General features: G+C 45.3%; 1 protein-coding gene across 2 annotated transcripts in view; it reads left to right on the top strand.

Moving 5' to 3' along the window:
• The window catches only part of xylt2 (xylosyltransferase II), a 194,538-nt gene that overhangs the window by 154,533 nt on the left and 12,894 nt on the right, over window positions 1–27,111 (top strand). For both annotated transcript variants that reach the window (XM_088000364.1, XM_043714272.2), the window contains exon 9: window positions 3,458–3,653. In XM_088000364.1, the coding sequence (XP_087856490.1) occupies window positions 3,458–3,653 (196 nt within the window). The remainder of the gene's footprint in view (window positions 1–3,457; window positions 3,654–27,111) is intronic.

Here is a 27,111-nt window from a genome sequence, read left to right on the forward strand (position 1 = left end):
ACCTGCATATCCTTGGTGGAGTGGGAGGGGGAATTGAAATGTTGAGCTACAGGGTGGTTGGGTTGGTTGGTCCGGGTGTCCCAGAGGTGTTCTCTGAAACGCTCCGCAAGTAGCCGGCCTGTCTCCCCAATATAGAGGAGGCCACATCGGGTGCAGAGGATGCAATAGATGATATGTGTAGAGGTGCAGGTGAATCTGTGGCGGATATGGAAGTTTCCTTTGGGGCCTTGGAGGGAGGTGAGGGGGGAGGTGTGGGCGCAAGTCTTGCACCTCCTGCGGTTGCAGGGGAAGGTGCCGGGAGTGGAGGTTGGGTTGGTGGGGGGTGTGGATCTGACGAGGGAGTCACGGAGGGAGTGGTCTTTACGGAATGCTGATAGGGGAGGGGAAGGAAATATATCCTTGGTGGTGGGGTCCGTTTGGAGGTAGCGGAAATGACGGCGGATGATGCGCTGTACGTGGAGATTGGTGGGGTGGTAGGTGAGTAGCAGTGGGGTTCTGTCCTGGTGGCGGTTGGAGGGGCGGGGTTCAAGGGCGGAGGAGCGGGAAGTGGAAGAGATGCGGTGGAGGGCATCGTCGACCACGTCGGGGGGGAAATTGCGGTCCTTGAAGAAGGAGGCCATCTGGGTTGTGCATTTTTGGAACTGGTCCACCTGGGGCGACCGAATCAACACGGACATCTACTACAAACCGACCGACTCCCACAGCTACCTGGACTACACCTCCTCCCATCCTGCCCCCTGTAAAAACGCCATCCCATTCTCCCAATTCCTTCGACTCCGCCGCATCTGCTCCCAGGAGGACCAGTTCCAGGCCCTTGAACCCCGCCCCTCCAACCGCCACCAGGACAGAACCCCACTGGTACTCACCTACCACCCCACCAATCTCCATGTACAGCGCATCATCCGCCGTCATTTCCGCTACCTCCAAACGGACCCCACCACCAAGGATATATTTCCCTCCCCTCCCCTATCAGCATTCCGTAAAGACCACTCCCTCCATGACTCCCTCGTCAGATCCACACCCCCCACCAACCCAACCTCCACTCCCGGCACCTTCCCCTGCAACCGCAGGCGGTGCAAGACTTGCGCCCACACCTCCCCCCTCACCTCCCTCCAAGGCCCCAAAGGAAACTTCCATATCCGCCACAGATTCACCTGCACCTCTACACATATCATCTATTGCATCCTCTGCACCCGATGTGGCCTCCTCTATATTGGGGAGACAGGCCACTACTTGCGGAGCGTTTCAGAGAACACCTCTGGGACACCCGGACCAACCAACCCAACCACCCTGTAGCTCAACATTTCAATTCCCCCTCCCACTCCACCAAGGATATGCAGGTCTTTGGACTCCTCCATCGTCAGACCACAACAAAACGACGGTTGGAGGAAGAACGCCTCATCTTCCGGCTAGGAACCCTCCAACCACAAGGGATGAACTCGGATTTCACCAGTTTCCTCATTTCCCCTCCCCCCACCCTGTCTCAGTCAAATCCATCAAATTCAGCACCACCTTCCTAACCTGAGATCTTCTTCCCGACCTCTCCGCCCCCACCCCAGTCTGACCTATCACCCTCACCTTGACCTCTTTCCACCTATCACATTTCCGACGCCCCTCCCCCAAGTCCCTCCTCCCTACCTTTTATCTTAGCCTGCTGGACAAACTTTCCTCATTCCTGAAGAAGGGCTTATGCCCAAAACGTCGATTCTCCTGTTCCCTGGATGCTGCCTGACCTGCTGCGCTTTTCCAGCAACACATTTCCAGCTCTAGATAGTTATAGACCAGTCAGCCTGATGTCTGTGATAGCGAAGTTGCTGGAGAAGATACTGAGGGATAGGATCTATTCCCATTACAAGGAAAATGGGCTTATCCGTGATCAGCAGCATGATTATGTCTTACCAACTTAACAGAATTCTTTGAGGAAGTGATAAAGTTCATTGGTTAGGGAAGGGTTGTAGATGCCATCTGCACGGACTTCAGTAGGGTGTTTGATAAGGTTCTCTGTGTTCAAAGTTTGGGTGAAGATTTGTAGCTCGGGCGCTCGTTGTTGTGGTTCTGTTCGCCGAGCTAGAAATTTTTGTTGCAAACGTTTCGTCCCCTGTCTAGGTGACATCCTCAGTGCTTGGGAGCCTCCTGTGAAGCGCTTCTGTGGTGTTTCCTCTGGCATTTGTAGTGGCCTGTCGCTGCAGCTTCCGGTTGTCACTTTCAGCTGTCCGCTGTAGTGGCCGGTATATTGGGTCCAGGTCGATGTGTTTGTTGATGGAGTTTGTGGATAAGTGCCATGCTTCTAGGAATTCCCTGGCTATTCTTTGTTTGGCTTGCCCTATAATGGTAGTGTTGTCCCAGTCGAATTCATGTTGCTTGTCGTCTGCGTGTGTGGCTACTAAGGATAGCTGGTCGTGGCGTTTCGTGGCTAGTTGATGTTCATGGATGCGGATCGTTAGCTGTCTTCCTGTTTGTCCTATATAGTGTTTTGTGCAGTCCTTGCATGGGATTTTGTACACTACATTAGTTTTGCTCCTGCTGGGTATCGGTTCCTTCGTTCTGGTGGCATGCTTTCCTTCATCGGACAGGGTATTGAGTACAAGAGTTGGCAGGTCATGTTACAGTTGTAAAGGGCTTTGATTTGGCCACATTTGGAGTGTAGAGGGGGTTCACCAGGATGTTGTCTGGTATGGATGGTACTAACTATGAAGAAATGTTGAGTAGATTAGGATTATTTTAATTAGAAAGACAGAGGTTGGGAGGGGACTTGATTGAGGCATACAAAATTATGAGAGGTATAGACAGAGCAAGAAGCTTTTTCCCCAGAGTGGGGGACTTAATTATAGGAGTCACGAGTTCAAGGTGAGGGGAAAAGTTTATGGAAGATATACGTGGAAAGTTCTTTAAAGAGAGGGTGGTGGGTCCCTGGAACGTGTTGCCAGTGGAGGTGGTAGAGGCAGGCATGATAGCGTCTTTTAAGATATATCTAGACAGATACATAAATGGGCAGGGAACAGAGGGATACAGATCCTTAGAAAATAGATGACAGGTTTAGATAGAGGACCAGGATTGGCACAGGCTTGGAGGGACGAAGAGCCCATTCCTGTGCTGTAATATTCTTTGTTCTTTGTGCTGCCCCTTTCAAAAGGGAATGGATTACTATCTGAAAAGGAACTGTGCACTGGGCTGTGGGCAGAAGTCAAAGGAATGGCATTCAATAAATTTATCTTTCACAGGGCTAGCACAGTGTCAATGACTTGTGCTAGCATGGTGACCCTTATCTCTCTTTAATGAGAGAGCACCCATATGGTTTGGTAGTAATATGGCAACTTTACCTTTACCGACATTATAATGATTAAGTATGGTAAGTGCACTGAATGTGCTGAAGGAAGGCTGAATGATAATCAAGCCCAGGGTTTATTATATAGCTTGTTTACCTTGGAAAAGTTCTGAAAATATTTCCTTTTTTCAGGTTTGAGCCTGTGGGACATACTCTGTCTGTCCATCTTTACTTCTATGATGACCAATTCCAAGGTTACTTAGTGATGCAGCAAGTTAAGAATGCGACTACAGATCAGAAGGAGACCTTGGAGAGCTGGGTGGTACCTCGTCCCATGCTACAACTGGCAAATGTTGGTCCAGCACTCAACCGGCTCCAGAATCTAGAGGTAACCGGGCCTGTGCTGCCAATTGGGTTCAATCAGACATTGCAATATTAATTCTTCACTTAGTTTGTGTGAATTTGCGCTTTCAAGATCAGGGCAGTTGCACTTGGGAATGAAGCACTTGTTCCCAACATTCTTTTAGGATGATAGAATATTTCTCATAAATTTGGGATTTGATGTTACAGGACACAAAACAGACAATCTACACTGTAAGTCAAAGGAGCTTTGTGGAGTCTGTTTGAAACCCTTCAACTAAAACCATGTGTAATGATCCCAGTTGATAGCATTAATGGGAACGTCAGATCTCAGTATGAAATCGAGCTTTGCAGAACATTACTTTCAAATTTTAGTTAATGTGGTGGTCATTCGCTGAAATATCATCACATAAGGCTGAAGTGTTTCTTTAAAAACAGACCAGAAGTTCATTACACAAAAGAAATAAAAGCAAAGAATCCAAGCTCTCAAAATATATAACATAATTTGAAATATCTAAAAGCACATCAAAACAAAGTCTGATCCAGTCACCTGGCATTATCCATTTCAGAGTCAGAAATGTGGAGAAATTATTCAAATCTTTTAAAATTTGAGTTGTCTGATTCTCCGCAGTTCTTCTTGTAAGCGGTGAAGTCTTCTGTTAGGAATATTCACAAGGCAGGGAGCTTAGGCTTTCTCAGCATTTCTTCAGGTTTCTAACTAAACACTCCTAGTCTAGAAATTTCAAAAGCTAAACTTTTTTTTCCCTGAGGTAACTGTATGTTCCCTGAATTGCCCTAAATTCCATTCAAGGCGCTAAACCATATCTGCTTCTGAGCCCAGTCAAATTTCCTCCAAATCTGCCTAGGTTTTTCACTGAGTTTTGTAAACTGAAGACAATTCTTGATTGTACTGGACAAAAACCATCTAATTGCTTCAATTTTTATCCCATCTGTCATAAACCATCACAGTTTAAACAGTCATCCATTAACACTTCAGAGGATCCAGCTTACTGACACACTGTTTTGGAAGAACTGACCTAGTTTTTTTTTAAAGACCCTTCACAATAGTAAAACTCTAAAATTTACAGTCATATTAAATATATAGTCATAATAACATCTCACATCATGTATGGTATGACACATACTTTATCTACAGCAAAGGTCATGTCACAGTTACACAATGATTTTGAATTAGATTACCTACAGTGTGGAAACAGGCCCTTCGGCCCAACAAGTCCACACCGACCCGCCGAAGCGTAACCCACCCAGACCCATTCTCCTACATTTACCCCTTACCTAACACTACGGGCAATTTAGCGTGGCCAATTCACCTAACCTGCACTTTTTTTTTTGGATTGTGGGAGGAAACCGGAGCACCCGGAGGAAACCCACGCAGTCACGGGGAGAATGTGCAAACTCCACACAGTCAGTCGCCTGAGGCGGGAATTGAACCCGGGTCTCTGGCGCTGTGAGGCTGCAGTGCTAACCACTGTGCCACCGTGCCGGTGGTGTTTCTATTCCTGGATGCTTAGCAGAGTGTGTTTTGAAGAAGAGCTGTAATTTCTGTTTTTCTCATTCCATAGGTGCTGTCAATCTGCTGAATTTCTCCAAAACTTTTGACTTTTATGACACGTCTTTATCTGCAGTACTTTACATTAATTTGTTTGCTCGTCTTTACTCCATGAATACTTCTCTCAATAAGACTTCCTGCCTTAACTTTTTTGAAGCATTAAGGAATTTTATTTAGTCATTTATTTTATTGCTCAAGCATTTGTTGTAGATAATATTCATGGCATAAGCATAATATCCTGCTGATCACAAAAAGTTTGATATTCCAAGATAAAAGGAAATGCAAGGTTTGTGAAGGTTTGTAGCTCAGGTTGAGGTTTAGGGTGTAGGTTTGCACGCTGAGCTGTAGGTTGGATATCAAACCATCAGCTCAGCGAACAAACCTACATCCATAAAAGCAAATTGAATAATTCAAATAAATTCTTCAGGAAGTAAAGTCCTAACAGCACTGTCAAATCAATCACTTCAGGGCAGTTATGACATCAAGTTAGATTCGGAGTAAGGTTCCCTCAACGCTATCACATCAAACACTCCAAAGGAGATACATTACCAATTAAAGATAAGGTAAATGCCTTATAATTGTCCTATTTGTGTTTCAGACATCTGAACAAGTGACCATAACTCCATGAGATTCAAAATTGTTATCAAAAATGACAAGCCTGGGTAGAGATCAAAGTTTTCAACGGGATTGGGGGGGGGGCTGATTTTAATAAGATCATATATGATTTGGCCAGAGTGTAATGGGAGCAAATACTTTAAGGTAAATCTCTCTCTCAAGTGCCAGAGGAAACTAAGGAGGAAGATTTAGGAGAGTTAAAAGGGGACATGAGAGGACACTGGCAGGTAACATAAAGGAAAATCCTAATTTGTTTCTCAGGTACATTAACGGTAAAAGGATAACAAGGGAAAGAGTAAAGCCTCTAAGGATCCAAAGGATGTAAGTAGGATTCTAAATGAACACTTTGAGTCAGTATTCACGACTGAGAGGGATGATATGGGTACAGAAATCAGGGAGGAGGTCTGTGATACAATTCAAGAAATGAACTTTGACAGAGAAGAGATTCTGAGTAGTCTGACAGGCTTAAAAGTAGATGAATCTCCAGGGCCAGATGAAATGTATCCCAGGTGGTTGAGTGAGGCAAGGGTGAAAGAGCAGGGGCACTTATAATTATTTTTAAATCTTCCGTGGCCACAGAAGAAGTGCTAGAGGAGTGGAGGACAGTCAGAGTGGTACCATTTAAAAAGGAAGGGGTAAGCAAGGAAACTACAGGCCAAACTCAGTGGTGGAGAAACTATTGGAACCAGTTCCGAGGGACAGAAGTCATCTGCATTTGGAAAGTCAGGGCTTAATTAAGAACAGTTGACGTGATTTTGTTAAGGGGAGTTTATGTCTGACCAACTTGAGGATTTTTTGCAATAATGACCAGGTATGTAGATCAGGGGAATGCTTTTGATGTAGTCTGCTTGGACATCAGCAAGACTTTTGATAAGCTCCCGTATAAGAAACTGATAGCAAATATAAGATCCCATATGTACTAAGGAAATTTGGCAGATTGGATCCAAAATTAGCTTGGTGGTGGGGGGGGGGGCAAGTTGATGGTTATTTTTCTGACTGGAAGTCTCTGACCGTTGGATCCCATAGGGATTAGCACTGGGGCCCTTGCTGTTTGTGGTTTTCAAAAATGATGTCGACTTGAATTTAGGTTGATCAATATGTTTGCAGACAACACAAAAATTGATGAGGTGGTAAATAGTAAAGAGACTATAGAAGGATATAGATGGACTGGTCAGATAGGCTAATCAGTGGCAAATGGAATTCAGTCCAGTTAAATGTGAAGTGATGCACTTGGGCAGAACAACTAAGGCAAGGGAAAATGTGATGAATGGTAGGACCCTGGTGAGTAGCAAGGATCAGAGAAACTGGTCTTTTAAAGTATCGGGACAGGTGGATAATGTGGATAAGAAGACAAATGGTGTACTTGCCTTTATTATTCGAGGCAAAGGAACTTAGGAACAGGGAAGTTATGCTACATTATATAACATGTTGGTATGGCCACTGTGAGAATATGTGCAGTTCTGGAGTCCAGATTATAGAAAGGATCTGATGGCATTTGAAAAGGTGCAGAAGAGATTTGCCTAGATTGGAGAGTTTCATTTATGAAGAAAGATTGGATAGATCGTTGTTTTCATTAGAGTAGAGAAGATTTAGAGGGGACATGGTTGTGGTGTATAAAGTTAGGAAGGCCACAGATAGACTTTTCCAAGTCGGCTTACAGACTTTTCCCCTTGATGGAGGGACCAATGATGAGGGTGCATCTATTTCAAGTTAGAGACAGAAGGTTTCGAGGAAAGATAATACTGTTTCACCCAGAAAATGGTGGAAATCTGGAACTCAGTGTTTACAAGGATGGTAGAGGCAGAAGTCTTTAGATGTGCACTTGCGATGCCGAGGCATACAAGGCTATGGGCCAAGAGCTGGAAAATGGGATTAGAATAGTTAGATAGCTGCTTTTGAATGCCATGGATGTGATGGGACAAACCTCCTTTCTCTGTGTTGACAATCTCTATGACTCTTCATAAAGGGTCTCTACTACATCAATGTAACACTTTTCATATTTCAGACTTTTGATTTGTCAATGACTTAACCAATTGTTCCCCTTGCTTGGTCTGAAGTAGTTTGAAGTTATTCATAGTCATCATGGCACAATAGTTAAAACTAATTAGGTTGTTTTCTTCAGAGAAGGGAGAGTGGAACTTTCTTTTGGCACCTGATCCTAAAAGCTCGACTTTAGTTATAGGTCTTGTCATGGAGTCATATAATCATACAGCATGGAAACAGGTCTAACTTGTCTATGCCAGTCAGGTTTCCCAAACTAAATGAGACTCACTTGCCTGTGTTTGGTCCCTCTCCCTCTAAACCTTTGCCATTCACATGCTGTCCAAATGTCTTTTAAATGTTGGAACTGTACCTGCATCTACCACTTCCTTTGGCAGTTTATTCCACATACAAACCCACTCACTGTGTGAAAATGTTGAACCTCAGGTCCCTTTTAAATCTTTCTTGTCTCACCTTAAAAATATGCACTCTATTTTCAACTCCCCTACTATTTCTCCACTTAACCTCTTATGCTTCTGTGAAAGAAGTCCCAACCTCGTCTTATAACTCAAATCCTCTAGTCCCAGCAACATCCTGGCAAATCTTTCCTGAACCCTCTCCAATTTAATAATATCCTTCCTGTAGCAGGACTACCAGAATTGTACACAGTAGTCCAAAAGTGGTCTCACAACTGTCCTGTGCACCCTCAACTTGACATCCCAACTTCTATACTCAGTGTTCTGAGCAATGAAGGCAAGCATGCTAAACACCTTAACCACTCTGTCTACCTACGATGCAACTTCCAAAGAATTATATACTGAACCCCTAGGTCTTTCTGTTTGACAACCCAACTCAGGGCCCTACCATTAACCGTATAAATCCTGACCTTGTTTGCTTTACCAAAATGCAATGACTCGCATTTATCCAAATTAAACTCCATCTGCCACTCCTCAGCCCATTGGCCCAACTGATTAAGATCCCTTCGTAATCCTAGATAACTGTTGACTATACCACCAATTCTGGTGTCATGTGCAAACTTAGTAATCATTCCTCCTAAATTCACTCTATGACTATGCCCATATCCTAAAGTACTTGAATGCAGATGAATCTGGAAAAGAACAAATGCTATGGGTTCTGGAAATCTAAAATAAAACTGAAAATGCTGCAAATACTTAGCAGGTCTGCCAACATCTTTAACTTTTTCTCATTCTTTTGAAAAGTCAACATGAAATATTATTTCATTTTCCAATACTATTTTTCCATCAATGCGTACCTCAATTAACATCTTCCTTCAAAAATCAACAGGCAAATTCATTCCAAAAATTACAGATAGGCCATGAGAAATCAAAATGTGCAATACTCACACTGCATTGACTCCACCTCCAAAAAAACGGAATCTGTGAATGGGGGAATAGCACGGTCAGAAGGGAGGGAACCTTGGTACCAGGCAGGTCATTTTCGACTGCACTGTCATCAATCCCTGGGATAGTGAGAGGAGTGACTGGAAACAAAGTAACAACTAGGTTTTCTCAGTTTCAAATGTAGTTCCATGCGCAGTTTTCTACAAAATTTGTTCTAGCATCTCCAATTTTGATGGAAAGCATTCGATCTGTATTAAATTGCACACAGGTCGTCAAAGCCAAGAGCAGCAGATAAATCTGGCACTTAGACATGAAGGAATCATTAAGAATGAAATTTTGTTGCCTCAGTCCTAGGGTAGGTACAGCTTGTTGAAGAAACTGGGACTGGCTGCTTCAGCCTTCAAATTTATTTTTTTTTAAATGGGGAGGAATCTCTGTATTGTTGCATCACTATTCAAAAGCAGCTTGTGTTAGATATTATAAGATTAGGTTCCCTGTTCATTGCTAGTTGAATAACTCCCTCGACAAGCAGCGGCTTTGATCTTTGCAAGTTGCAGAAGGATCAAATGGTCATAAAGCATGTCTTGAGCTTCTGACAAGCTCTGCAGCAGACATGGTGCATGCTGTCTTAGATGTTACAACAGTGGGACATGTTGGCAGAGATGTTGGTTCAATTACTTCTGAAATATCTATCTCAGTTTCACAGCATTTTTCTTACTTGAACAGGCACTGAAAAGTAGTTAGAATGGAATAGAATAGTCATTCATTGTCACTTGTATTTTTTTATAAAAGTGTTTAAGTTATCACAGCACCTGAATTAACAACAGAAGGCATTGACAAGAATAAATTTTAAAAAAGAATTAAGACAAATTCCATCTTAGTTCGATTCCTGGTTCTTGGGTTCATGAAAAGACAGTACTGCCGCAAGACTGCCATGTTGTGGCTACTGGAATACCGGTCGGAAGCTGCCACCGAAGCCAGAGTCCTGCTGCGGATTCACCACCTGCCTCGCCACCATCCTCCATGGCGGAGGCAGACACAATTAGGGCTTTTAAGGGACTTTTAAATAAGGACATGAATATGCAAGAAATGGAGGGATATAGACCAAGGGATTAGTTTAATTTGGCATCAAGCTTGGCACAACATTGTGGGCCGTAGGGCCCATTCCTGTGCTATACTGTTCTATGTTAACAATGCTTGAAACAAATCCTGTTTCACACAGTTATTCAGTACAAGATATTTTTGCAGGACGGTACAAAATGAAGAACACAACACATTTGGCACTGCATCAATCATTGATTCACCACAGCAAAATGCTTGCAGCACTGTGCACTCTTCAAGGAAACAGGTGAGAACATAGGGGTTGGGACATCATGTTACAGCTCTACAATTCTGGTCACCCTTTTATAGGAGAGATGTTGTTAAACTGGAGAAGGGGCAGAAAATATTGAAAGGACGTTGCCAGGATAGGAGGGTTTGAGTTATAGGGAGAGGCTAAATAGGCTGGGTTTTTTTTTCCTTGGAGCATTGGAAGCTAAAGTAATTTATAAAATCATGAGTGGCATGGATAGGGTGAATAGCTAAGGTCTTTTTCTTTGAGTGGGGGAGTCCAAAGCTGGAGGGCACAGGTGAAGGTGAGAGTGGAAAGATTTAAAAAGGACCTGAGGGGCCATGTTTCATACAGAAAGTAGATATAGAAGTAGGTTAATCAACCACTGGAGCCTTCTCTACCATTAAATAAGATAATAGCTGAAGTTTTACATCAACTCCATTTTCCCTGTCTGCACTCCTATTCCCTTCATTCCTTCAGTGTTGCATAATGCAGTGGTCATACTTAACAATTCAGCATCCGCTGGTTTCTTGACTTTGCAACCAGTGAAGAAGTGAAGTGAATAAATTTTGTCATTCAAATTCAGGGTAGCATGGTGGCTTAGCACTGCTGCCTCACTGCCAGGAGGCCCAGGTTTGATTCCAGCCTTGGGCAAGTGTTTGTGTGGAATTTGTCTGCATGAGTTTCTGCCAGATACTCCAGTTTCATCCTAAATCCAAAGATTTGGCTGTGCTAATTTGCCCTGTAGTATCTGGTGATGTGCAGAGTTGGGGGGGGGTGGGGATTGTGGGGCGCGAGGGCGGTTGGTTGGGTCTGTGTGGGATGCCCTTCAGAAGGTCACTGCAGACTTGCTCGGCTGAGTGGCTTCTTTCCGCACTGTAGGCATTCTGTAATTCCAATTCAATGGATCTCCTCATCTCAGATTACAGCCTCAAGCCCATAAGCCTTTCTGCAGAACATCTTGCCTCCGTACCAGGCAACATCCCAGTAAACTCCTTTGAACCCTTTCCAAAGCTTCCGCATCCTTTCTATAATGTAGTGGCCAGAACTGTACACATTACTCCAAGTGTGGCTGCACCAAAGTTGTACAGTTGCGGCATGACCTCATGGCTCCAAAACGCAACCCCTCTACCAATAAAACCTAACACACCGTATGCCTTCCTAACAATCCTATATACCTGGGTGGCAACTTTCATGGATCTATGTACATGGACACCGAGATCTCTCTACTTATCTAAACTACAAAGAGTTCTACCATTAGCCTAGTACTTTTTATTCCTTTTGCTCCTTCCAAAGTGAATCACCTCACACTTTTCCACATTAAACTCCATTTGCCACCTCTCAGCCCACCTCTGCAGCTTATCTATATCCCTCTGTAAAGTACAAAATGCTTCAGCACTATCCACAACTCCACCGACTTAAGTGTTATCCGCAAATGTACTAACCCAGCCTTCTATGCCCAAATCCAGGTTATTTTTAAAAATGACAAACAGCAGTGGCCCCAAAACAGATCCTTGTGGTACATCACTAGTAACTGAACGCTGGGATGAACAATTGCCATCAACCACCACCCTCTGTCTTCTTTCAGTTAGCCAATTTCTGATCCAAACCGCTAATTCACCCTCAATCTCATGCCTCCATATTTTGTGCAATAGCCTACTGTGGGGAACGTTATCAAGCGACTTGCTGAATTCCATATACACAACATCAATCGTTTTACCCTCATCCACCTGTTTGGTCACCTTCTTAAAGAACTCAATAAGGTTTGTGAGGCACAATCTACCCGTCACAAAACCATGTTGACTATCCCTAATCAACTTATTCCTTTCTAGATGATTAAAAATCCTATTCCTTATGTCTTTTTCCAACACCTTACCCACAACCCAGGGTTGTCTCTACTCCCCTTCTTGAACAAAGCGACAATATTTGCTATCCTCCAGTCTTCTGGCACTATTACAGTAGACGATGATGACGTAAAGATCAAAGTCAAAGGCTCTGCAATTTCTGCCCTGGCTTCCCAGAGAATCCCAGGATAAATTCCATCCGGCTCAGGGAACTTAACTATTTTCACACTTTCCAGAATTGCTAACATTTCCTCCTTGTGAACCTCAATCCCATCTAGTCTAGTAGCCTATATCACAGTATGCTCAACAAAACTGTCTTTTTCCATTGTGAATACTGATGAAAAATATTCATATAATGCTTGCCCTATCTCCTCGGACTCTACGCACAACTTCCCACTACTATCCTTGATTGGCCCTAATCTTGCTCTAGTCATTCTTTCATTCCTGATATACCTACAGAAAGCCTTAGGGTTTTCCTTGATCCTAACTGTCAATGAATTCTCATGTCCCCTCCTGGCTCTTCTTAGCTCTCACTTTAAGTCTTTCCTGGCTCACTTGTAACTCTCAAGCACCCTTACCTGGCCTACATCTAACTCCGGACACACAACATGGTATTTGATTCCTAACTACCCTCTGAAGTGACACAGCAAGCCACCCAGTTGTAACAATTGCTACACAATCTGAAGGAAAGAAATTAAACTGGATGGATTTCCTGGCAACAACATAGGCTTGAGAAACATCAATGGCATCAGGAGTCAAACTACAGCACATCATCCTAACATAGATCCTAACATCTCATCCTAACATAGGTCTTTTTTATCTCTTGACAAGAGATTGAACTTCCTTAGTAAACCATGGCTCCCCACTCGACCACTTCCTCCCCACCTTATCAAGGACGCGCAGGAGCTGTTCCTTGAATAGCTCCACATTTCAATTGTGCCCACTCCCTGCAGTTTCCTTCCCCAATCTATGCATCCTAAGTCTTGCCTAATCGCATTGTAATTGCCTTTCCCACAGCTATAACTCTTGCGCTGCAATATATACCTATCCCTTTCAATCGCTAAAATAAACATAACTGAATTGTGGTCACTATCACCAAAGTGCTCACCTACCTCCAAATCTAGCACCTGGCTGAGTTCGTTACCCAGTACCAAATCCAATGTGTCCTTGTTGGTTTGTCTACACACTGTTTCAGGTAACCCTCCTGCACACATTGGACGAAAACTGACCTATCTAATTGTCTGATTGTGGGCGGCACGGTGGCACAGTGGTTAGCACTGCTGCCTCACAGCGCCAGAGACCCGGGTTCAATTCCCGCCTCATTTCATTCAATTCACATTCTCCCTGTGTCTGTGTGGGTTTCCTCTGGGTGCACCGGTTTCCTCACACAGTCCAAAAATGTGCAGGTTAGGTGAATTGGCCATGCTAAATTGCCCGTAGTGTTAGATGAAGGGGTAAATGTAGGGGAGTGGGTATGGGTGGGTTGCGCTTCGGTGGGTCGGTGTGGACTTGTTGGGCTGAAGGGCCTGTTTCCACACTGTAAGTAATCTAATCTAATGTAATCTAAAGTATTTAAACTATCGTGTTTCCAGTCAAATTTGGAAAGTTAAAGACCCCTTTAACAACTACCCTGTTACTCTTGCTCCTATCCAGAATCATGTTTGCTAACCTTTCCTCTATGTCTCTGGAATTATTTGGAGGTTATACCAAACTCCCAACAGGGTGACCTCTCCTTTCCTATTTCTTACCTCAGTAGACAACTCCCCAAACATCCTTTCTGCTACCGTTGTCCTTGACTAACAATGCCACACCACCTCCTCTTTTATCAACTTCTGTGTTCTTACTGAAACATCAAAATCCCAGAACCTGCAACAACCATTCCTGTCCCTGCTCGATCCATGTCTCTGAAATGGTCACAGCATCGAAGTCCCAGGTACCAACCATGTGGCACGTTCATCCACCTTATTCTTGCCATTGAAGTAGACACACTTCAAATCACCTTCCTGCTTGCAGGTGCACTGTTGCGACCTTGAAACCTTATTTCTGGCCTCACTACTCTCAACCTCCTGGAAACTGGAACTCCAATTTAGGTTTCCAATCCCCCTGCTGAATTAATTTAAACCCTCACGAATAGTATTAGCAAAACTCCCCCCCCCCCCCCCCCTCCCCCCCCCCCCCCCCCCCTCCCCTCCCCCTCTGCCCCCTCTGGTTCAGGTGTAGACCATCCTGTTTGTCAAGGTCCCACCTACCCTAGAATGAGCCCCAATTATCCAGGTAACTGAATCACTCCCTCCTGCGCCATCCCTGTAGCCACGTGTTTAATACCTCTCTCTCCCTATTCCTCATCTCGCTAGCACATGGTACGGGCAACAAACCGGCAATAACAACTCTGTTTGTTCTTGCACTAAGCTTCCACCTTAGCTCCGTGAATTTCTGCCTTAAATCCCCATCCCTTTTCCTACCTATGTCGTTAGTGCCTATGGGGACCATGACTTGCAGCTGCTCCCCTCCCCCTCAAGGATGCCGAAAACTAGCTTCACTAGCCCTGACACCTGTGAGGCAGCACACCAATCGTGAGTCTCTCTCGTTCACACAGAACCTCCTGTCTGACCTCTAACTAAGGAGTTCCTCATGATTAATGCTCTGCTCCTTTCCCCGCTTCCCTTCTGAGCAACAGGGACAGACTCTGTGCCAGACACCTGTACCCCATGGCTTACCCTTGATAAGTTTCCCACCACCCCCCACCCCCCAAACAGTATTCAAAACGGTATACTTGTTATTGAGGGGAACAGCCACAGGGGATCCCTGCCTACATTCCCATTTGTCCAACTTTCCATGAGGTAACCCATCTACCTGATTTTCATGGTTTTTCTATTTTCCCACAAATGCCATCTATCACATCCCTTAGTTTCTGTAAATTGCTCATTGCCTCTAACTGCTGCTGCATCCAATCCATGCATCTGATAGATTCGCAATCCAACACACTTCCTACAGTCATAATCATCATTAACATGGAAACTCTCCCTAATCTCCCACATCCGACAGGAAGAGCCAATCACCCTACTAAAGGCCATCTTTGCACCGTAACAATCTACAGACCCACAATAGCAGTCTTACTTGCTCTAAAAACATTCCTCCTGGATAACTTAGTACCAATGTTTTATATTTTTAAAGTTTAATCAAGAGTCAGATTTCAATGAAATATATAATCAAAAGAAACCACTCTGCTCACTATTGTAGATTTAGGAAAAAAAAAGGATGGTTATGCTTCGGAAAAAGTGGCCAGTTAGCTGCTCCCCCATACAGGTTTAGAACATAGAACAATACAACGCAGAACAGGCCCTTTGGCCCTCGATGTTGCGCCGACCTGTGAACTATTCTCAGCTCGTCCTCCTACACTATCCCATCATCATTCATGTGCTTATCTAAGGATTGTTTAAATCTCCCTAATGTGGCTGAGTTGACTACATTAGCAGATACCGCCCCCACACCCAGCTCCAGCCCCACACGCCCCCACACCCAGCTCCAGCCCCACACCAGGTCCTAGCTCCCAGCCCTGCCGTGTTTTCACTATCCCTCCAGACCTACCCCTCTCTGAGGATGAAAGATCAGTCCTCAGCAGAGGCCTCACCTTCATACCCCTACGCTCCCGGATTAATGAGTTCAACACGCGGCGTGACATCGAACAATTCTTCCGCCGCCTTCGCCTCCGTGCCTACTTCTTTAACCAAGACTCCCGCCCACCCTCTGACGACCCCTTCTCCCGCCTCCAACACACCCCATCCACCTGGACACCCCGTGCTGGCCTCCTACCTGCCCTCGACCTCTTCATAGCCAACTGCCGCCGCGATATTAACTGCCACCTGAACTCCCCCACCCCTCTCACCCACTCCAACCTCTCACCCTCGGAACGCGCAGCCCTCCACTCACTCCGTTGCAACCCCAACCTCACTATCAAACCAGCAGACAAGGGAGGCGCAGTAGTAGTTTGGCGCACCGACCTCTACACCGCTGAGGCCAAACGCCAGCTCGCAGATACCTCCTCCTACTGCCCCCTTGACCATGACCCCACCCCCCACCACCAAACCATCATCTCCCAGACCGTCCATAACCTCATCACCTCGGGGGATCTCCCATCCACCGCCTCCACCCTCATAGTCCCACAACCCCGCACCTCCCGCTTCTACCTCCTGCCCAAAATCCACAAACCTGACTGCCCCGGCCGACCCATTGTCTCAGCCTGCTCCTGCCCCACCGAACTCATCTCTGCATACCTTGACACCGTCCTGTCCCCCTTAGTCCAAGAACTCCCCACCTACGTTCGGGACACCACCCATGCCCTCCACCTGCTCCATGATTTTCGCTTCCCCGGTCCCCAACGCCTTATTTTCACCATGGACATCCAGTCCCTGTACACCTCCATCCCCCATCACGAAGGACTCAAAGCCCTCCGCTTCTTTCCCGCCATACCGACCAGTACCCTTCCACTGACACCCTCCTTCGACTGACTGAACTGGTCCTCACCCTGAACAACTTCTCTTTCCAATCCTCCCACTTCCTCCAAACGAAGGGAGTAGCCATGGGCACCCGCATGGGCCCCAGCTATGCCTGCCTCTTCGTAGGATATGTGGAACAATCCATCTTCCGCAACTACACTGGCCCCACCCTCCACCTTTTCCTCCGCTACATCGATGACTGTATCGGCGCCGCCTCGTGCTCCCACGAGGAGGTTGAACAGTTCATCCACTTCACCAACACCTTCCACCCCGACCTCAAATTCACCTGGACAGTCTCAGATTCCTCCCTCCCCTTCCTCGACCTTTCTATTTCTATCTCAGGCGACCGAATCAACACGGACATCTACTACAAACCGACCGACTCCCACAGCTACCTGGACTACACCTCCTCCCATCCTGCCCCCTGTAAAAACGCCATCCCATTCTCCCAATTCCTTCGACTCCGCCGCATCTGCTCCCAGGAGGACCAGTTCCAAAAACGCACAACCCAGATGGCCTCCTTCTTCAAGGACCGCAATTTCCCCCCCGACGTGGTCGACGATGCCCTCCACCGCATGTCTTCCACTTCCCGCTCCTCCGCCCTTGAACCCCGCCCCTCCAACCGCCACCAGGACAGAACCCCACTGGTCCTCACCTACCACCCCAGCAATCTCCATGTACAGCGCATCATCTGCCGTCATTTCCGCTACCTCCAAACGGACCCCACCACCAAGGATATATTTCCCTCCCCTCCCCTATCAGCATTCCGTAAAGACCACTCCCTCCGTGACTCCCTCGTCAGATCCACACCCCCCACCAACCCAACCTCCACTCCCGGCACCTTCCCCTGCAACCGCAGGAGGTGCAACACTTGCGCCCACACCTCCCCCCTCACCTCCCTCCAAGGCCCCAAAGGAAACTTCCATATCCGCCACAGATTCACCTGCACCTCTACACATATCATCTATTGCATCCTCTGCACCCGATGTGGCCTCCTCTATATTGGGGAGACAGGCCGGCTACTTGCGGAGCGTTTCAGAGAACACCTCTGGGACACCCGGACCAAACAACCCAACCACCCTGTAGCTCAACATTTCAATTCCCCCTCCCACTCCACCAAGGATATGCAGGTCTTTGGACTCCTCCATCGTCAGACCACAACAAAACGACAGTTGGAGGAAGAATGCCTCATCTTCCGGCTAGGAACCCTCCAACCACAAGGGATGAACTCGAATTTCACCAGTTTCCTCATTTCCCCTCCCCCCACCCTGTCTCAGTCAAATCCATCAAATTCAGCACCGCCTTCCTAACCTGAGATCTTCTTCCCGACCTCTCCGCCCCCACCCCAGTCTGACCTATCACCCTCACCTTGACCTCTTTCCACCTATCACATTTCCGACGCCCCTCCCCCAAGTCCCTCCTCCCTACCTTTTATCTTAGCCTGCTGGACAAACTTTCCTCATTCCTGAAGAAGGGCTTATGCCCGAAACGTCGATTCTCCTGTTCCCTGGATGCCGCCTGACCTGCTGCGCTTGCAGACATCCGGAAGCGGCAGATTCAAACCACTATAAATGCCGGAGGAAACATCATAGAAGCGCTTCACAGGAGGCTCCCAAGCACTGAGGATGTCACCTAGACAGGGGACGAAACGTCTGCAACACAAATTCCCAGCTCGGCGAACAGAACCACAACACCCTATCTAATCCTCTGATCATCTTGTATGTCTCTATCAAATCCCCTCTTAGCCTTTTTCTTTCCAATGAGAACAGACCCAAGTCTCTCAGCCTTTCCTCATAAGACCTTCCCTCCAGACCAGGCAACATCCTGGTAAATCTCCTTTGCACCTTTTCCAATGCTTCCACATCCTTCCTGAAATATGGCGACCAGAACTGTACGCAGTATTCCAAATGGGGCCGCACTGGCGTTTTGTATAGTTGCAGCATGATATTGCGGCTCCGGAACTCTATCTCTCTACCAATGAAACGTAACACACCATATGCCTTTTTAACAGCACTATCACCTCGGGTGGCAACTTTCAGGGATCTATGTACATGGACTCCAACATCCTTCTGCTCATCCACTCTACCAAGAATCTTTTCATTGACCCAGTACTCTGCCTTCCTGTTATTCTTCCCAAAGTGCTTCACCTCACACTTATCTGCATTGAACTCCATTTGCCACCCCTCAGCCCAATTCTGCAGTATCTAAGTCCCCCTGCAACCTGTAACATTCTTCCAAACTGCCCACTACTCCACCGACTTTAGTGTTGTCTGCAAATTTACTAATCCATCCACTTACACCTGCATCTAAGTCATTTATAAAAATGACAAACAGCAGTGGTCCCAAAACAGATCCTTGTGGCACACCATTAAGTAACTGGACTCCAGGCTGAATATTTTCCATATTCTGCGTTCTTTCAGAAAGCCAGTTTCTAATCCAAACTACTGAATCACCCTCCATTCTATGCCTCTGCATTTTCTCGACCTTATCAAAGGCTTTACTGAAGTTCTTGTATACCACGTCAACTGCCCTACCCTCATCTATATGCTTGGTCACCTCAAAAAACTAAGAGGTTTGTGAGACACGACTTGCTCTTGACGAAACCATGTTGACTATCTGAAATCAAATTGTTGCTTGCTAGATGATTATAAATCTTACCTCTTATAATCCTTTCCAAAACCTTTCCTACAACAGAAATAAGGCTCACTGGTCTATAGTTACCTGGGTCATCTCTACTGCCCTTCTTGAACAAGAGCACAACATTTGCAATTCTCCAGTCCACTGGTACTAAACCTGTAGACAATGACGACTCAAATATCAAAGCCCAAAGGCTCTGCTATCTCCTCCCATTGCTTCCCAGAGAATCCTCGGATAAATCCCATCTAGTCTAGGGGACTTGTCTACTTTCACTCCTTCTAGAATTGTTAACACCTAGGCGTAACTAACCTCGATCCTTTCTAGTCCAATATCTCTTACCTCATTCTTCTCCTCTACAATATTCTCCTTTTCCTGAATGAAAACCGATGAGAAATGTTCGTTTCTCCAAGGTCAGCTGTGAATTTCACTGTTTATTTTACTGTTTACTTTTCTAAACAGTAGAGGCAGTCAGCTGTGAAGATTCATTGACTGGTCAGCCAGCTGTGCAGGTTAACTGTGCTATTGTTTGCACCTCCCTCGCAGTCCCTGCACTTAGATTAGATTACTTACAGTGTGGAAACAGGCCCTTCGGCCCAACAAGTCCACACTGACCCACCGAAGCGCAACCCCCCCCATTCCCCTACATTTACCCCTTTACCTAACACGGGCAATTTAGCATGGCCAATTCACCTGACCTGACCTAGCATGGCCAATTCACTCTTTCTCTTACACTTTTTTTTAAAAGTGCTGTTGTTTTGATCCTTTTTTTTTTTCAAATTTCCAAGATAATGCAATATCTCATAAAACAGTAAATACTGCTCCAGGAATTCAAGGAAATCAGTTCCAACCTTGAAAATACCTCAAAAAAAGGAGTATCTCCTTTTTTCCATCCTCCATCTTGGATTAAGCACACTCTCCTTGGGCTGAGAATTTTCTCTGTATAGCAGTATGTTCCACAGATTAACCACCCTCTGGCTGAAGAAATTCCTCCTCACTTCAGTTTTAAACTGTTATTCCTTCCCTCTGAGACTGTGTTCTCAGGCTGCAGTCTCTCTTTGTAGCAGAAACATTTCCACTGCCACTCTATCCAGGCTTCTCGGTATTCTGTAAATTTCGGTCCCCCTCATCCTTTCAAACTCCATCGAGTACAGATGCAGAATCCTTAACCACTCATATGAAAGCCCTTTGTCCCTGGGATCATTTGTGTGAACCTCCTCTGAATTCCTTCCAAGACCAGCACATCCTTCTGTACATGCAGGGCCCAAAATTACTCACAACAATCCAAATGCAGTCTGACCAGAGTCTTACACAGCCTCAGCAGTATATCTTGATCTTGTCGTCTAGCCCTCGAGATGAATGCGAACGCTTCATTTGCCTTCCCAACAGCTAACTGAACCTGCATGTTAACCTGAAAAAAATCCTGAACTAGGACTCCTAAATCCTTTTGTGCTTCAGATTTCCAAAGCCTTTCCCCATGTAGAAAATAGTCAGTGCCTTTACTCTTCCCACCAAAGTGCCTAACCTCTCACTTTCCCACATTGTATTCCGTTTGTCACTTCTTTGCCTACTCTTCTCGTCTTTCCATGCCTTCTCCAGCCTCCCCATTTCCTCAACATTAAATGTCCTTTCACCTATCTTTGCATCATCTGCAGTCTTAGCAATTAAATTCTCAGTTACTTTGTCCAGATCATTAATGTATAACATGATAGTTGCTGTCCCAACATGGACCCCTGCAGAAGTCCACTGGTCACTGGCTGCAATCCTGAGACCCCCTTTATCTCTACTCTCTGTCTTCAGCCAGTCAGCCAATCCTCTATCCATTCCAGTACCTTGTCTCTAGCACCATGGGCTGTTATCTTATTAAGCAGCCTTGTCAAAACCTTCTGGAAATTCAGATAGATGACATCCAATACTCCTCCTTTATCTAACTTGCTTACTGCCTCTTCAAAGAATTCTAACACATTTGACAGGTATGACATACCCTTGATGGAACCATGTTGATTCAGCCCTATTTTACTGTGGCTGTTCCAATTTCTCCGCAATCTCACCCATAATAACGGACTCTAAAAGCTGTTACCAAGAACCAGGCTCACCGGGCTATAGTTTTCTACCTTCTGCCTTCTTCCCTCCTTTTTCCAGTCTTTTGACACCCTTCTTGACTCCAGTAATTCCTGAAACCTGACAACTAATGCCTCTACAATCTCCTCAGCTTCCTCCTTCAGAACTCTGGAGTGTAGTCCACGTAGGAGAAAGTGAGGTCTGCAGATGCTGGAGATGAGAGTCAAGCGTGTAGTACTGGAAAAGTGTAGCAGATCAAGCAGCAGCCGAGAAGCAGGAGAATCGACGTTTTAGGAGCCCAAAAGGCTTATGCCCGAAACGTTGGTTCTCCTGCTCCTCGGATGCTGTCTGACTTGCTGTGCTTTTCCAGCACCATACTCTCAACTGTGGCCCATTTAGTCTGGGTTATTTATCCAGCTTCAGACCTTTCAGCTTCCCCAGCAGCTTTTCCTAAGTGAGGGACACTGCACTCTCCTCTGCCCCCAACTCTCTCGAAGTTCTGGTATGCTACTCATGTCTTCCATTGTGAAATCTGATGTGAAGTATCTATTCAGTACTTCTGCCACTTCTTTGTTCCCCATCAGTACTTCTGCTTCATCTTCCCCAGCAGTCCAATGTCCACATTTGCCTATCTCTTTTAGAGCAGAGAACAATGCAGCACAAAAATAGGCCCTTTGGCCCTCCAAGCCTGCGCCAACCCATTTTGCCCTTCTGTACGAACACATTTTCACTTACAGGATCCACATACCTCTATTCCCTTACTTTTCATGTTTTCTGCCAAGTGCTTCTTGAATGCTGCTATTTATGTCCACTTCCATCATCTCCTCTGGCAGTGTTTTCCAAGCACTAATCACCCTTTGTGTGAAAACCTTGCCTCACACACCTCTTTTAAAGTGTTCCCCCCACCGTGCACCTTGAACCTTGGAACTGACCCTTCCACCCTGGGAAAAAGCCTTATACTTTTCACTCTATCCATGCCATTCATAATCTTACAAACATCCATCAGGTCGCCCCTCAACCTCCAGCACTCTGGTGAAAAAAAACCCAGTCTATCTAACCTTTCTTCATAGCTAAAATCCCCCATTTCAGTCAACATCTTGGTAAACCTTTTTCTGTACCCTGTTCTTACCTGGTCTGACCTAAATGTGACTCCAGACTCAGCAATGAGGTTGACTCTTAACTACCCTCTTGGCAATTAGGGGTGGGCAATAGATGCAGGCCCAGCCAGGGATGCCCTCATCCCATGAATGAATGTAAAAAAGTCCTGTCCATCTGCCTGACCTGTCCATAAGACACGTTTCCTTGAATATTTAGTTCCCTGCCCTGATACCCACAACATTGCACCTGCTAATTTCAATCTGTACACTACAACAAATCCCTTTACTTTGTTTCAAATACTGCACACATTTTTAAGCACAGCATCCTCAGTCAAGCGATGAATACCGCCTTGTCATAGTTTTCCCTTATCAGCTGTGCCTGAAGTTAGATTCCTAAGCCTTTTCATACTTTCTAAGAGAAAGTGAGGACTGCAGATGTAGGAGAGAAAGTATGAAAAGAGTCAAACATGTGGTGATGGTAAAGCACAGTAAGTCAGGCAGCATTCAAGGAGCAGGAGAGTCGACCCTACCGCCCTGTGGCCAACCACTTCAATTCCCTCTCACACTCCCCCAAAGATATGCAAAGCCTCCACTGCCAAATCAAAGCCAACGCCCAACTGGAGGAAGAACGTCTCATCTTCTGGGTCAGATACCACATGGTATCAACATTGACTTCACCAGTTTCCAAATCTCTCCTTCCCCCCAGATCCAACTCTCCAAGTTGGAATCACCCTTTTGACCTGTCTTACCTGTCCATCTACCTTCCCACCTTTCTGCTGCTCCCTCCCATCAACCTACCACAATTATCTCGCTCATGCATCCACCTACTGCCTTTCCACCTACCTTCCCCCCCCAGCCCCACCCCACCCCACTATTTATCTCTCAGCTCCCTTCCCTCTCCATATTCCAGATGAAGGGTGTATGCCCAAAATATTGATCCTCCTCTCCTCGGATGCTGCCTGACCTGCTGTGATTTCCAGCGCCACACGTTTTGACTCTTCATACTTTTCTCTCCTATTACTTGTTCTAGAAACTTTAAGAACCTCTGTTGAGCCCTGCTCTCCTTTCACTCTTGCTATACTTTCCGTGTAACTGAGCCCACCTTTTCCACTTTTAATTTAAAAGATTTTGTTTTGTGATTCGCCCAGACTCTGGTCCCAGCTTGATTCAGGTGGAGCCCATTTCATCAGAGCAGCTCCCTCCTTCCCCAGTACTGATGCCAATGTCCCACGAATTCAAATCTGTTTCTCCTATACGAATATTTGAGCCATCTGTTTATCTCTTTAATCTTAAAAATTGCACAACACCAGGCTATACTCCAACAGGTTTATTTGAAGGTACAACCTCTCCGAGTGCCGCTCCTTCATCAGGTAGCAAATGGGGCAGGAATATGGGACACAATTTATAAGTAAAAGATCAAAGTATCATACAACTGATCAATGCATTAGACAGATGTAGATTGCTGTTAAGTCCTTAATCACTTATAATGGGAATGCAGGCTTTGATTGATTATATGTAAATTCCAGAATTTCTTTCAAGTCATTATCCTGAGATAGCTTGAGGTTTTATCAATGGATAAAAAACAGTGACATTTGAGCTCAGATAATGCATTAAAGGTGTGAGCTTAGAGTTTGTTTGTATCCCAACCTGGAGTAAGACTGGTTCTATTTCCAAAGTAGGAATTGAAAAAAATGCGTGTGAGAGGGTGTGCACAGGAGTGTGTGTGTGTGTGAGTGAGAGAGAGAGAGAGGGCCTGTGTATGTGTGCCAGTGTTTGTGTGAGCATATGTAGTGGGGTCACCTGTAGTGTGACATGAACCCAAGATCCCAGTTAAGGCCATCCTCATGGGTACCTATCAGCGACTGTGTATTGTTGTGTATCTTGAAGTCTACCTTGTAGGACATTCACCCGAAGATCCGAAGCCGAACTTGACCGTTGAAATGTTACCCTGTGCCAATTTGCTTGTGGCTCAAGTAATAATCCAGAGATTATTACCTTTTTGGTTTTGCTTTTTAATTTAATTCCAACTGTACATATTCCCTCAGCAGAACCTCTTTCCTCCTCCTCCCTATATTGTTCGTACCTATGTGGATCCGACAATTGAATCTTTCCCCTCCCTCTCCAAGTTCCTCTGCAGCCAAGATGAAATATCCTGAAACCAGAAACACAACCTTTGGGACACTTAATCCTGCCCAGAGAGATCAGTGTCAATTCCCCTGAACATGCTATCCCTGATTAAAACTGCATTTCTATTTTCTTTTGTTCTGGGTCCATGATCCTGCGCTTCATTTAACCCTCTTGAAATAAATATTACAAACCATGAGCCAAAAATAAAGCAAGTGAAAAAGCATCACTTTCCCTCGACCACATTGCCACCAAATTTCCTGAACTGTACACTCACTTGGGCTGTGTCTCACTCTCGATGTGATCTCTCCATATTGACTGTGTGAACTTACTGATCCAAGAAGTCTCAGTTGGAAGGCAGCTGCGTTAGCCAATATGGGGATTGAGCCCATGACGGTAGCATTGTAAGCACCACGCTCTAACTGTTTGAGCTAAAAGCCCATAGGATTAACAGAGAATTGACGCAGCTTTTTATTCTAAATTTTTATTCGAATTCACATTTCAGCAGTTGCTTTGGCAGAATTTGAACCCACGTCCTCAATCTATTCCTAATCTCTCCCCCAGAGAACCCATTCCTAATCTCTCCCCCCGAGCAGAGCACAAGAAGGAAGAACTGTGTTTTTAGTTATCTTCTACTTGTATCTTAATATCTCCTGTGACTCATAATAGCACAAGAGCATGGTGACATACTACACTTTGTCCTATTTATTTGCTAAATGCAAGTGACAATAAATAAATAATTCAATTCAATTCAACTCCTTATTGCAAAGCCATTCAGTTCCTGACATCATCACAGCCTTGGTTCAAACATGGACAAAAGAGCTGAATTCCAGAGGTGAGTAGAGTGATGGCCCATGACATCAAGGCTGTATTTGACTGAGCGAAGCATCAAGGAGCCCTAACAAAACTGGAATCATTGAGTCTCAGGGGGTACACTCTTTGCTGGTTGCTGTCATACCTGACATATAGAAAGATGGTTGTGGTTGTTGGAGGTCAGTCACCTCAGCTCCAGAAAATCTTAGCAGGAATTCATCAGGGTAGTGACCTTGGCCCAACCATCTTCAGATGCTTCACTAATGACCACCTGCCGCAGAACTCCAGACCACTGTGTACAGGAAGAACACTTGTACTGACCAGGTACTGAAATATAACAGCAACCACCCCAGCACCCAGAAATGGAGCTGCATTAGGACATTATTTAAATGGGCAAGGACACGCTGCATCAACCCAGAACTCTTGAAGGCAGAACAGGAACATCTATTCAAACGATTTACTGTAATGGATACCCAAGAGCACTATCCTCCAGTACTTAATGGACAAACCCAAAGAAGAAAACACTACATGACTAGACACGATAGCAACCATACCATACATCAAAGCTATATCAGCGATAACTACCTGACTACTCAGACCCCGGGAATCTTAGTGGCTCACAAACAGTGAGCACCTTCCACCAGCTCCTCATAAAGGTTAAAGACCTGACACCCACATCCAACGGGACAAACATTATCTACAAGATAACCTGTAAAGACTGTGAAAAACACTACATAGGACAAACAGGAAGAAAACTGACCATATGAGTGCATGAACATCAGTTCACCACCGCCAGACCCGACCAGCACTCTCTCATTTCCAACCACACAAACCACGAAGGACACAAATTCAACTGGAATGATGCAGCCATCCTAGCACAGGCAAAACCGAGACACGCCAGAGAATTCCTTGAAGCCTGGCACTACAACCGGAACTCAATCAATAGGCACATTGAACTGGACCCTGTATACAAACCATTCAGTTACAGAACTGGAAGTAGCAGCAAACAGATACTATAAATATGAAGCGGGACAAACCACCAATACTTTATCAAAGACGCACTGATGGTGTCACCTAGCAAGGCGACGAAACGTTTGCAGACAATTTGATTGCTCAGCGATCAAATCCACACTTTTATAATATAATTTCCTAAACGGACACTTCTTATTTCTTCTTGAATTCTGTGACCAAAGGCAGAATTCATAGCAGCACAAGCTCCGCCATGTGTAGGGCACAGAAGGAAATCCTAAGTCCACCCCAGCTCAATGGTCTTTCAGCAGGATGTTGAGATGGAATGTTAACTTACTCCATCTCTGTACTGCATGCCTTTTGAATATTTCCAATATTTTCTATTTTCAACTTTGATTTCTGATACCTTCATTGTTTTGTTTTTGTATTATTGTATTTATCATATTCCTCGGCAATGAGAGAAATGGACAAAGGAGGAGCAAATGAGACATGACCAGGGAGTGATAAAAGACACATACAAGAGAAAAGTGAAAAATGGAGATATGAGTGAGAGGGCAGGAGTAAGATTGAGCGACAGAACTTCCATGCTATT

Source organism: Chiloscyllium plagiosum, unplaced genomic scaffold, assembly GCF_037043375.1.
Source record: "Chiloscyllium plagiosum isolate Xiang-an unplaced genomic scaffold, Cpla_swu_hap1 HiC_scaffold_25, whole genome shotgun sequence".
Classification (NCBI taxonomy): domain Eukaryota; kingdom Metazoa; phylum Chordata; class Chondrichthyes; order Orectolobiformes; family Hemiscylliidae; genus Chiloscyllium; species Chiloscyllium plagiosum.